The 12,517-nt window shown below is 45.3% G+C and overlaps 1 protein-coding gene across 1 annotated transcript in view; it reads right to left on the reverse strand.

Moving 5' to 3' along the window:
- LOC119390738 (monocarboxylate transporter 2) overlaps positions 1 to 12,517 on the reverse strand; it is a 37,751-nt gene that overhangs the window by 25,029 nt on the left and 205 nt on the right. The window contains exon 2 of the mRNA XM_037658428.2: positions 5,992 to 6,104. Within this exon, the coding sequence (XP_037514356.1) occupies positions 5,992 to 6,082 (91 nt within the window). The 5' untranslated portion in view covers positions 6,083 to 6,104. The remainder of the gene's footprint in view (positions 1 to 5,991; positions 6,105 to 12,517) is intronic.

Raw genomic sequence — 12,517 nt, forward strand, 5'->3', positions numbered from 1 at the left:
TGTGGCCGTGTTTCGTCGCGCCGCATGCATGTATATTAGGCATAGAGTGTGTCCGCGCTTTGGCTTTCCTTGCGGCACGGCACGGTTTAGGTCTCCACCGAGAAGCCGAGCGAGGCTAGCGATTGTTAAGGGGATGCGAACACGGTACGTTTACGCTATCGCGTTCTACGCTTGAAAGCTAAGCTCAAGCATCCTCCAAGCTTCAACTTATTTTCTCTCCTCCTCCTATCAACTTCTCTTCTCCTGTTCTCCTCCTTGGTTCTTCATCCTTCATCCCCATGAAGTGCCTCTACAAAGTAGAGGCACTTCATGGGGATGATAGTTTCATGCGAACGCTGTACGGCCTTACCCCCGGCTTCAATGGCTCCGCTGTTAAAACACAAGCTCTTTCTTTGAGAGCGACACAGAGGACGCAGCTGTTCCGAGCTGTTTTATACATGATGTCTCATATACTACTTCTCGAGCAGTATGGTCTGATAATGACAACCTGGTGAAGAAAGGAGGAAAAAAATCACAGCATATCTACGGGGTGAATGATGATGAGTGGGGCGAAGCTACGGAGGGAATCATCTGTAAACCGTGAAACTCTTCCGTGAAATGCGCCCAGTACATAATATAAAGAGTGTGAAACATCGTGTATATATTAAACATCAAACTTTTATTGTACTGTTGGTTTACGTGGTCCCTTCATTATCACTTGTGATCGGTGAAATGCAAGGAAGTACGTCACTTCACCAGCTAGCTCGGACCCAGACTACAGTTCAGCACATATCCGGGTTCTACAGTTCAAGGAGAAGTACAGCGTTGGCTAAGCAGCATGGGTGCGTTCAGGGTGTCGGACCGAAGGAATTTCGGGTTTGGTTCGCATTCAGTGCAACGCGCTTCAATGAGATCCGCTTCAGTTCCGATCCGGATAAATATAATTAAACGGCTCGTGAACCAGTTCGCAACACTAGACCGCGGCACGAGCCAGTTCGGAAAACTTGGGCAGCAGGCACACTCCTATTGACTACATTAGCTTAGCTGAATCACATTTCATAGAACTACCCGATGCCTGCACACGTCATTTCACCAGAGCACGGGTGGTTGTTTGACGACCAGGGCTGGTTAACTCAGGTTAAGCCAACCGGGCTCAGCCTTGGCTAACTTCCCTGCATCTCTGTTATCCTTCTTCTCTCGTCTAATTGTTTTTTTGTAATTGTGTTTTATAATGAGCGCATGCCACATTCGCAAGTTTTGTGAGTAGGAAGAAATGAGCCCGCTTGTACAGTGGAAAGAGTGATGACATCTTGCATTAATATCAAGGACATTTAATAGGCCAAGCGGTATTGCCCATAAACAAGGTATTATTACATACCGCTGCGTTCCATGGGAAGCTTATGCTTAGGGCCCCGTGTTTTCGGAGTTTATCTCTCTTGAAATTCGGAGGGTGTTTTCCGCAGTTTATTTTTTTGGCGGAAATTCGAGGTTTATCGGAGTTTATTTCTCGTAAATCCCCAATTCTCCGAAATTCTGTGTTTAATTTTGCATTATTCTCAATACTCCTAAATCTTACATGAAATGATATCTGAACAAGAAAACATCAGAACACACTAAGTGTGTTTTAGATGTCTGGAATTTTTGAACGCACAAACACGTATACACACAAGCATATATACTTGAATATAAAACACCTGCGTTTGGTGGTATTACAACCTTGAAGCTTGAACACTCAAGCATACTTTACGAGGTTGCTCTCTCTAATGGAATAGTGCTCCTTTCGATTTATGATTCTCAGCTCTGAAAATGCTATTTCAACGTTGGAAATGCCCTTTCAAAATCGGAGTTTACCGGATAAATTCGAATTGTCCAAAATTTTACCGGCGAGGGTTAATCGGATTTTTTTGGATTTCTTCGAAAACACGGAGCCCAACTTATGCTCCACATCGATGCGTCTATTTCTGATATCTGCTGTTCCTATTTTTCTTTCTGCTCTACATCACATAGTCAATCGTTAAGCAAGGTGTAATTACCCGATGTTGCAGTGGCGAGACTTTTGAATCATTTTGAGTAGAAATGTTAGAAAAAAAGGCTATAGAATATCGGTATAAATAAAAACTGTGAAACATTTTCTAGAGTTCGTGCGGCAACAAGTCTGTTGACGTAAGTTGACACGTGCGGACCACGTGTGGCACGTATGATCTCATTGAACCTAGAACGAGAAGCAGCGCGCCATAAATCCGGCCGTTTTAAGCGCATTGCTGCTCGACTTCAAGGCTGCAGCCTGACTACGAAGGAATTTAAACATGTTGAGACTAGTGAAAAAATAAATTATATCGATGAAAATGTAGCAGCGTAATGATAGCCTACATGAAAGGGCCCCACACCAGGCCACATAGCAAATTTTAGCTAGACGCTGGAAGTTGTTGTGTGCCGAATGAAGAGAGTAGTATGCCGCAAGAATTTTTCAAATCGGTTCATTACGAGCTGAGGAAACAGTAATTTGTAACGGCGCGAAACCATGATGCGAGGAGGCGAGTTTCAAACCCTTGCCACTCGCCCCGTGTAGCCTTAGCAAGCCAAATCCCTTCCCTGCCCTCTTCACTTGACACGTACGCATGAACACGTCATGCGCATGCATGGTCATGTGCGCATGACGTGCCCTAGCCAGCCCGAGCACACGAGCGTTGCACGGCCGCTACCTTTGTTTTTATGTAGCGGCCGTGGGCGTTTTGTCGGCGTTCTCTATGGTGTACTGCCTGTTTCTGCGGGACGAGCATGAAAGTTGAGACATTTGTACGGGCACGAGAGTGGCGGTATCATGAGCCAGTGCCGCATTAACGTTTACTTGGACGCGGTAGAATAAATGAGCATAATGAGTGCTCGAACCCGCCAGAACATTACTTTCGTTTCCAGGGCTGGCGTCTGCTCGTTGCGCTAACCGCGGGGACGCGAACGCATGGGAAAGGGAGGCACATTAGCCCCGCATCTCCCTGCAATTCACGAAAAAAAAAATGAAAAAGACGCACAAATTTCCTTTGTGTGTCTCATTATTTCTCTCAAGTTTTATTAATCTGTTCAAGCAACAAATTACAGAAACTACACATGTCGTGTCAAATAATTATCGCAGTGTCACGTGCTACTGTTGGCGACGTCAGAGCACAGTCGTCTACGTAGAGGAGCGACGTCACAGCACTACCATCTACGTAGGGCCATTTTCTCATGTACGTCATCCCCTCATTCTCTACAGCGCGCGCCCGCGAGAGAAAGGGCAAGCAGCGTTCACCTTGAAATTTGACCCATTTCCGCGGCGCGTAGCGTTGCAAATTTTGGCAGACGTGATCGTGAACGCTCAGTGTATGCATTGCGCTCGTTAGCTCAAAATTGTCAAACCTGGTGAGGGGGCCCTTGAAGGCGAAATGTTTTGCACAAGGGACCTCATCCTTATGTTTGCTCGGGAACACCGTTTCCTGCTCAATGATCAGCAATACACCAGAATCACTTAGCTGAGCCTCAATTCGAATTGTTGCTAGACGACGGCGCTAAGATCGCTTTTTTTGGCATTTGATGTCGTGACACATTTGTATTCGCAGCTGTTGAGCATCATTAAAAGAAGCAAATTACAACCCTAATCTATTTTCTGCGCCAGAAACATGGGCGCACAGAGAGACAAAGCCAGAGCACTTCTTCCGTCGTTATTCACACTCACATACACTAAAATGACCCAGCGGATCCGCGCCCAGAACATACTGGGACGATTTGCCAAGAGGGGAAGAAAACTGATTTCAGACTACCAGACACACGTCGGTCGACCACAGGGCCATGATCCGACAACGCGCACGGGTAGATAGATTCACAAATAGCGGATACAAAACCGACAGAAGAAGCGATCGCAAATACAATGCAAGAAAGTGTCGAAGAACCAATTAAGAAGCACATGAAGGTGGTATGCAAGGCGCACATAACCAGTGACATGCCGAAAAATGTCCACGCGAGGTTCTTGGTGGTGGTGGTGGTGGTGGTATTCGAGTGTAGGGTTCACCGCGCCTCTTCCCCTGACACAAGTATGCCGGGCGACTCAGTACTCACCATCCCCCAGTGCTACCGGCTCGGAAGACGCGTATACCCTCCTGCACACCACGATCTAACAAGACGCGAGGCCGTCCAGTGGCGCAAACTACAGACAGGCAGCTTCCCACACCCCATCTTCTGCAGCAGAATTTTCCCCGAACAGATAGCGCCAAGGTGCAAACATTGCTCATATCCGGTTACACTCATACATATAGTGTGGACGTGCAAGGTTATTGGCACACGAACAGAGGTAGCTCTAGTCGGGCACGACTTTTGTGGTCTGCCCTATTTCTACCTCAAAGGTCGATGCACACAAGCCTGCACCAATGGGCGCGCGCCCGATTGACGCCATAAGCCAGACGGCCGGATAACCCCTAGGAAGAACATTGCTGATTGCATAAGCTGGACTATGTACTTGGCCGCGGAGGCGATCGGCTACCGCGTTTCGGTCATTTTGCGGGGCTTCTGCGTATTTCTTAAGTTGTAGCGGACTGTATTTCTGTGTGAGGGAACCATATTTCTGTCTGAGTTCCAAGCCACGCGAACCTTGATGGAAAGGGCTTTGAGCATTTTCTTTCCTGCATTGCGATATCAGGCCCTCCGAATAAATGGGAGGGCCCGCTAAAAACAAAGAAGTTAAGGAAGAGAAACCAAATAGCAATAATAAAGAGACATGCGGAACACAATACACTTCTGGCACCGCGAGTGACGCTGAGCAGGAAGTAATCCGTCTTATGCGGACACGCGGAAGAGCACGAACTAAAAACACAACACACCATATAATATATAATGGTGTTGAAGGGCTGGTCCCCCGCGAAACGTATATGTAGTATCTAGGCACCACAGGATGCGCTTTGTGGTGTCCAGATAAGTAGTAGTAGTGTTTATTGAGTAGATGACGCTTAATTCTGCAGCCCAATAGGGGGCACGGCGCCTCGTCATGGGAAGAGGAAGCGGGAAATAAAGAGGATAACAGAAGGGAGAAAGAGAGAAGAATAAACAGCCCGGATAACCAAGATACGTGAAACGCTATATATACAACCTGATATCTTCGTGGGTGGCGGTCTAATTCGCCGGCAGGTAGCGTTACAGCAACGACTGACTTCATCACGCCACTCTACTCAGCAGAAGCAACATGTGATAACCATCGAATCTCAACGACGACTTGAAGACACGCAGTGTTACAAATCGCTGGGTGCTTTCAAAATCGTTTAAGTCCGTGTCTAGCATCCATACAAATTTTTCGGGAAAATGTGTCTCAGCACTCCATTCACCGACACATTAATTCCGGGATCATCCAAGACGCAAAATAAGGGAATACAATGCGGGGCTTATTGCATAAAATCGAAACTTTAAAGTTCAGTCACCACTGCGAGATGTATCCTCTCTGAAAAAGTGTTCTATTTTTATGAAAACATGCCTGACACTGAGTAACGAGGCTCATAGGAAGTTTTTCGCGTGGTAGTTACATTTCACGTCTTGCCCGTGCAGCTTTGGCATCTCCGTATTGAAGAAACTGCATGTCATTAACCGAATAGTGCGCCTTAGTATCATGATAATCATAATAGTCTTACGTCGCTTCCCTACAATGTGGACCACTTAATTCTTAAATGGCGCTGCATCACTTGGTGGCGAAAAAAGGACACTGAAATTCATGTCCCGAATTCGTAAGTTGGTTTATTTCTCCCGGTGTTGTCTGCATCACCTTCTTTCAGCGCACAATAATAGCCTCTCTTATTTCATGAAACTTGCGTTTGAGCACATTGGTGAGTGGCCAAGCGAAGCATTTTTATTAACCACTAGCCAGAAATGCAGTCTTATCTCGTTCCAGGTTCTCTTTCCCGCTCCTTGATTGAACCGTCCCTGAACAAAACACGTGCTCTCAGTTGTACAAATTTCCCATAGTTTTGGTTACGCTGTAATAATAACCATGAAACTCACCGGCCACAAGCCAACTGTGTAAGCTGTCGGGGCCGTGCTTTGGCAGTCGAGGACAACAGTTCCAGACATACCACCTCCCCCGTCCAGGCATGGTGGGCTCCGTTGAGGAGATACTGTCATGAATTAAATCAAGGTGTTTAACATCAATTTGAATCTTCAAGAAAAGTTATGTGCACCACAAGTATAGGCCCAAATAATTTAGGCAGGTTTTAGCGAAATACAAAAAGACACATTCGCTGTTTCACGAGCCGATATTTTATTTTGACTGCGGCAACCTAGCGATCGCATTTGTCAGATTTTTTCGCTTTCCAGTAAATTGCCATAAGTATAGCATACTTAGCAGACTGTTCTCGTACGACTTAGAGCGGCGGCTTCATTGCAGCCGCATCATAACAGTCATTAGAATCAAAGATCGTAAGATCATAGCAATGTGCGTAACTAGCACAGAAATTCAGGTAATTACTGTAACAGCACGCCATCACAGGGACTCACAAGTGCCTTATCGCTTCGTTGTGTCTTCGTAAGCTTGCCCAATTCTCTTCCAGAATGCAGTAGCTAACTGGAAGTTCCTTTTCTCCTCTCGACACTTTCTCTACCATAGTAACGTAGTCTTCCCTTTATTCAAATTTTTCATTCGCTGTCTGCTGTAGCTGACGTAGAAGTACGGTGTGCGTAAAGAGTAGAGATGCCAAAATTGGGCCGCCAGCTGTGACCCACTCATAGAATGCTGCAGGCAAGAGAACCAGTGGATAGCGACCACTTGAATCGAGCAACTGGTTGTAGAGCACACAACAACGAGCCGCACTTTACTATCCAGATTGGTAAGATTGCTGACCTTGATTTGAAGAAGGGCTTGATCTTCCTGAACTCAATTGAGTTACATGTGTTGAAAAAGTGAGTTTGATCGGCGTCTGGGGCACAACATCTGATGATGTGGTATGCACACAAAAAAAAAGACTGAAAGCTCTCGTATCGATAACACGAAGGTGCTCTTCTATTATTAAGGCCAGCAATGCGTTTACAAAATTCTTGTAAAATGCAGAGTGAAAAAGAAGGTACATGATGAAATGTTCAAGTACTCAATTTTACGCGACATAGAGAATAACAAAGTAACACGGCCATAAACAGCACCCATTGAAGCCTCGAAAAGCAGGCAAACTTTATGCATTGTACAGCGTTCTAATCCCCATACCGCTACCTCACGCTATATCTTCTTGCAGTCTTTAGTTCGTTAGAATTATACCAAGAGTATCGTGACGGGCCTTCGCTCATGCATTAGGGATGTTCACTTGAGATGCTGTAAAGAGGATGTTTCGCTGAACATTTATATGAATTTTCGTTTCCGCGCTTTTGAAATGTAAACATTGAGCATTTGCAGCTTTAATGCATTTTTTTTTTGTAAAATGCATGCGTCAAATAATGCATCCGGTTGCAGCACACTTATGTGTTTTCTAAAAATAACAATATACATGTCATTAATATGGTAACAGAGCTCTTCTCATCACATCATTTTATTATGCATTATCGTGCATATAAAGAAATATGTGGTTATCACCCAACTCGCAATCTCCTTTACCAGCTGCAACTACGGCACGGACTTGACGTTGAGAGCCCATATCCACAAAAATATACTATTGTGGAGTTGCTCCTAACAGCAAATTCCAACATAAATATATTGTGGGATATTTTATCATCTGAAGCATTCGGGTGACCTCAGTCAGCCATTAGGAAAAAAACAAGTTTTTGCGAATTCGACCCCAGGGTCTCCGTGACCGGCGCTATCGAACACGGGTGGAAGATGCAAGAAAAAGCCCAGCTGAGGCCTAAAAGCGATGGCAGGCGTACGTTGGGCACAACGGGAATTTCACGTATTCTATCAAGTTTTAAGCAAATACGATATGCACACTGCTGCAAAGTCACTATATGTCCCATCACGGCTGACGTTTGGGCACGTGTCTACATATCAGCAGCACTAACGGCGTAGAAATACATTGGCTTCAGTGTAGCTGCTAAAGGCAACCATCGGTGCGCAGCATTTATTACCTCGTGATATTAAGAACAAATGGTTGTGTGAACAGAACGAAAATACGTTTCAGTTTCCTCGTGTCTCAGAAGAATCGAGCTTCAACCAATGCTACAATTTATGTAAACGTGAAGCCAACATCCGCGAATTCTCACTCAGCAGAAAGGTTTGGCATGTTTACATGAAGTCAAATTGCAGGTATTTTCATTACCTTTAAGACGAAATTATCTGTTGATGTTTGTCACAGTCAACGCGCAGAGTAGTGTTTTGGATGAAATGTTTTTGCAAAATACAGACCTGCAGCCGCCTTCGCTAGAACAACAACCCTACGACACTACATCTGGGTTGACTAAAGGCACCATTCATCACATTATACTGACTTCAACGATATGATTTTTTTGAAGCCATCAACTTTTCGGAAAGCGTGCCAAGCGTATGAACACCCTTACTCACGCGAGGGGCATTCGTAAGGTTATTTAACACGAAAGTGTTGTGCCGGGATCCACCAAGTCCTCAGTGACGTACTTCCGTCACGGAAGTGACGTCGAAAAAATATACACGATCAGATGGCAAAGAAAAAAAGGTCCGGCAACGAACCCACGACCGCTCGGTCCGCAACAACAGACGCCGGGCACGCTATCCACTGCGTCATGGTCACAGACTCTAAAGGCTTTACAAACGCGCCTTTGATATCTACCACTCTCCCGGTCGGCGGAGTGGTGTTGCCTTGTGGGAGCGGTAAAGTAAAGTAATTCGTCATTACTGTTGCCTCCACGATTTGCACCTGCAACGCGTTACACGTCCCTCTCATTCAGCGCGTTTTCAATAGAAATTCAGTTTTGCCAATGCCTTAACACACCGCGAGGTGTCTACCCTAGACCAAGCGTCGTAAAAGCGTCGGCCTCGCTCATAGCGTCATGCTAATCCAAACCAAAAATAGATCTGCGACGCACGCCTGCCTCACCTGGCTGTAACACCACGTTCCCCGCTCACGTGATCGCCCCTAGAAAAATTGCGGCCGGGCTACCGGGGCAGCACGACGCGCTTTGCGTTTCCCTCTAGTCCGACCGTGGTGTTCAATCACGTTTTAACATGCCGCGGGATGGCGACCAAATTCTGCGTCCAATATGCGACGCTCTTCTGGCTATCACACCTCGTTCTCTGATTACACTTTCACCGTGAACTACTACAGCTACCACAAGGGTTTGTTTAATCATTTAGCGTGGCCGTTAGTCGTCGGGATAAAGATGTACCCCCAATCATCAAAGTGGGTACATCCACGCTAAACGGTGCTATAGCTGCAACACATCAATATACATTGGTCAAACTCTCTTATATCAATGTACGGTAAACATTCAGTTACTTCTGTTAGGGCAGGCTTTACTTTGGTGCTATTCCGATTCCTATGACGGAGGGATCAACCATGTTTTTTTTGTTGCTCTTGATGACGCAAACGCAGAAATGCGCATGGGGGTGTAATTAGGGCACCTGGTTTCAGAGACTGAGGTCGTGTGTTTAGATTCAGCTGTCGAAAATTTTTCACCTATGTTTGTATGCTTCTTGGGTTATTACAGGAGCTCATCTGTGCGCGCGCGCGCGCGCGCGCGCGTGTGTGTGTGTGTGTGTGTGTGTGTGTGTGTGTGTGTGTGTGTGTGTGTGTGTGTGTGTGTGTGTGTGTGTGTGTGTGTGTGTGTGTGCTTGTGTGTGTGTGTGCGTGTTCATGTGTTCATGTGTTCGTTCACGTGTGTGTATGTGGTGTCACTGGCGGTTATGCACATTTAAGCAGTTATAGTCTTGTATAGCGCCATAAGCAAAATGACAAAGACAAAGAAGAGCGACCCACAAAGCACAGCGTTATTGCGTGTCCTTGTGCTAGTTGCGCTGCAGAATAAAGCCACAAAATACTACACCAAGTAACCAAATTTTCTATTCATGGACATTAAACCACATCCTGGCCTGGATAAATGTTTCACATCGGGTTAGTCGATGAAAATGACGGCGAGAAAGAGGCTAAAGAATTGTTGTTCTTTTCTCGGTTCTTCTCTCATAGGAAAAACCTAAGGTAGACTATAGTTTTGTGTTGTGTAATGTAACTAGAAACGCAATTCTTTTTATTGGGTTTCTCTCGAGGGAATTAGTTCAACTGGGTTCGATGTTGGCATACGAAGCACACCTGTCATTTAACTCAGCTTGCCCATAATTTCCGAGAATGCCTCCATTTATACTGAATCTTTCGCTTACATCTATCACGTAGTTACAAAATCTCGAAAACCCGCAGCAGTAAAGGATACACCTGAAATCCAGCGAACATAATTGACCATTGATGCTATGATGTTGAGGGTGACACGTGATATTTAATGACACAACGGCGAGTTGTGGACAAAGTGCGCAAAGGCTCCCGTAGAGTTATGGGAGGTCCTTTAAAGCTAAAGCTGAACTAAACGTACGCTTGTTTGCCACTGCAATCTCCATAGCATACAAAAATTTATGCAAAGTGAATCGTCTCACACTTGCCTCTTCCAAAAGCGCTGTTCTCACTGTTATCAATCTATGTACTCTTAATAGTTATCGTATGGTTAGCAAGATTATGACAAAAAACTCGAACTTCCAAGAAGTCTATGGTATCTCACCCTTCTCATACCACGTCATTCACAGCACTTACCTGAAGGAATTATGCACCTGTTTCTCTCTTTTAGTGGTAATTGTACCGATTAGTACACACCAATTAGAGCAAGAACTTTTATAGCAACCTGCATTACTTACAGTTATTACGTCCTGTGTGTTGACTGTAATTCCTCCTAAAGGCTTCCTGCCCGTAACGCTGAGCCCTTGTGCAGAAATCCAACGTATTCATTTTTATTTACATACAGAGCAGCAAATTTTAAGTACGATTACTTCAGCATGCTTATGCATCATCGTAATAACAAATCAATTTGGAGACCCCGTTCGACCAGGTGCAGCACGTAATAACTGCGGCGTCAATCACAAAAAATCCGTTTTCTTTGACATTACTTTGCTCTTTACTACGTCGAAAATAAATACAAGGATAGACGACCCCCCTCCAGCGCAGCAAGCGAGCGCTACACTAGGAAAAAACAAGCTTAATTGAAACTTAAAAAAACTAGCGCAATTGAAACTTAGACATCACAAGTTACTAGACCGTAACACAATGCACAGCACAATTAAACGCGCATTAGTGGGCCAAGCCAGACGTAAGTTAAAGTGAATGTGGAATTTCGCAATCCCGATACACTGCCGGCTAGTTTGGATTAATTAGCTCGGGAGACGGCTTGAGGCTTCTGCTATGGTCTGCGGGGCACACTTCTGAAAACCCCCTTCATTTTTAGATCAAGCAGAGAGGTAACTGATCCGACAAATCTGATTCTTGAAGTATAATTCGTTAAATTCATCGTGACGATGTAATCCACACCGCGTGGTATTCGTTGAAGCTACGCCAAAGCTAGCTACATACACGGACCTTTAAAAATGTTGCAGTGGCACAATGAAGGTTAGAGACACTCACGAGCTGCGTGAGAGTTATGTGTAGTTCCAATAATAACCGGAGAGCTTACTCATGCAGAAGGTATTTACCAAATAATAAAGATGGAATCGTGCGCTTACGGTAGACGTGATCGACGTATGTCTGGAGGCTTGCCACTGCCACTAAAGTGGAATGTGTACAACCACTATATTTTCCCAGCGCTAATTCACACAGGCCGTAACATGGAGAAAATAAAGAAGTAGCAGACAGCGCGCGATGCAACAAGAACAATAGGAGCTACACTTAGAGATAGGAAGACAACAATGAGGGCCAGACAACGAACAGGGGCCGCCGATATGATAGTTGATATTAAGTGAGAAAATGTGGCTGGGCAGGTCACGTCACGAGAAGGAGAGATAAGAGATGGTCAGTTAGAACGCCCGTATAGGTACCACAAGGTGGATAGCGTTGCCGAGGACGGTAAACGGTTAGATGGAGCGGCGAAATTAGGAAAATTGGAGGCGTAAAATCGAATCAGGTCTCTCAGGACAGGCCGGGTTGGAGGTCATTGGGAGAGTTATTCGTTCTGCACTAGACACATATTACGCTGACGGTAACGATGGTGATGTGCTGCAGCAATGTCTCGCTGAATGCAGGGGGTCACCGAATTGCCAAAAGCCGCACAATGTTTCGCCGTGAAATTGTGCTTCGATGCTCTTCTACAATGTAAGAACGACGCGAGTTCGAACGCGACGCGAGTTTCTGTAATATTAGTGGTATAGCGAACAAAAACCAAACATGAGCATGGTAATCCGAAGACGCAATCGATTATTGTTTCGTGCACAGTTATGCCTTTTGTAACATCCCCTTCGATGAGGTAATGCATGAAGCTTTGCAGCTGCTGTAGCGAGCATTTGTGTAAGGTATACTTCTGCTAGCATGACATTCGTAATTGCTCCGGGCGACAAGTCTTCTCCGTTTTTCAAAGCAGTAATTTAACCTGACGCATACACCGTAATCCG

Source organism: Rhipicephalus sanguineus, chromosome 4 (genome assembly GCF_013339695.2).
Source record: "Rhipicephalus sanguineus isolate Rsan-2018 chromosome 4, BIME_Rsan_1.4, whole genome shotgun sequence".
In the NCBI taxonomy this organism is placed as follows: Eukaryota; Metazoa; Arthropoda; class Arachnida; order Ixodida; family Ixodidae; genus Rhipicephalus; species Rhipicephalus sanguineus.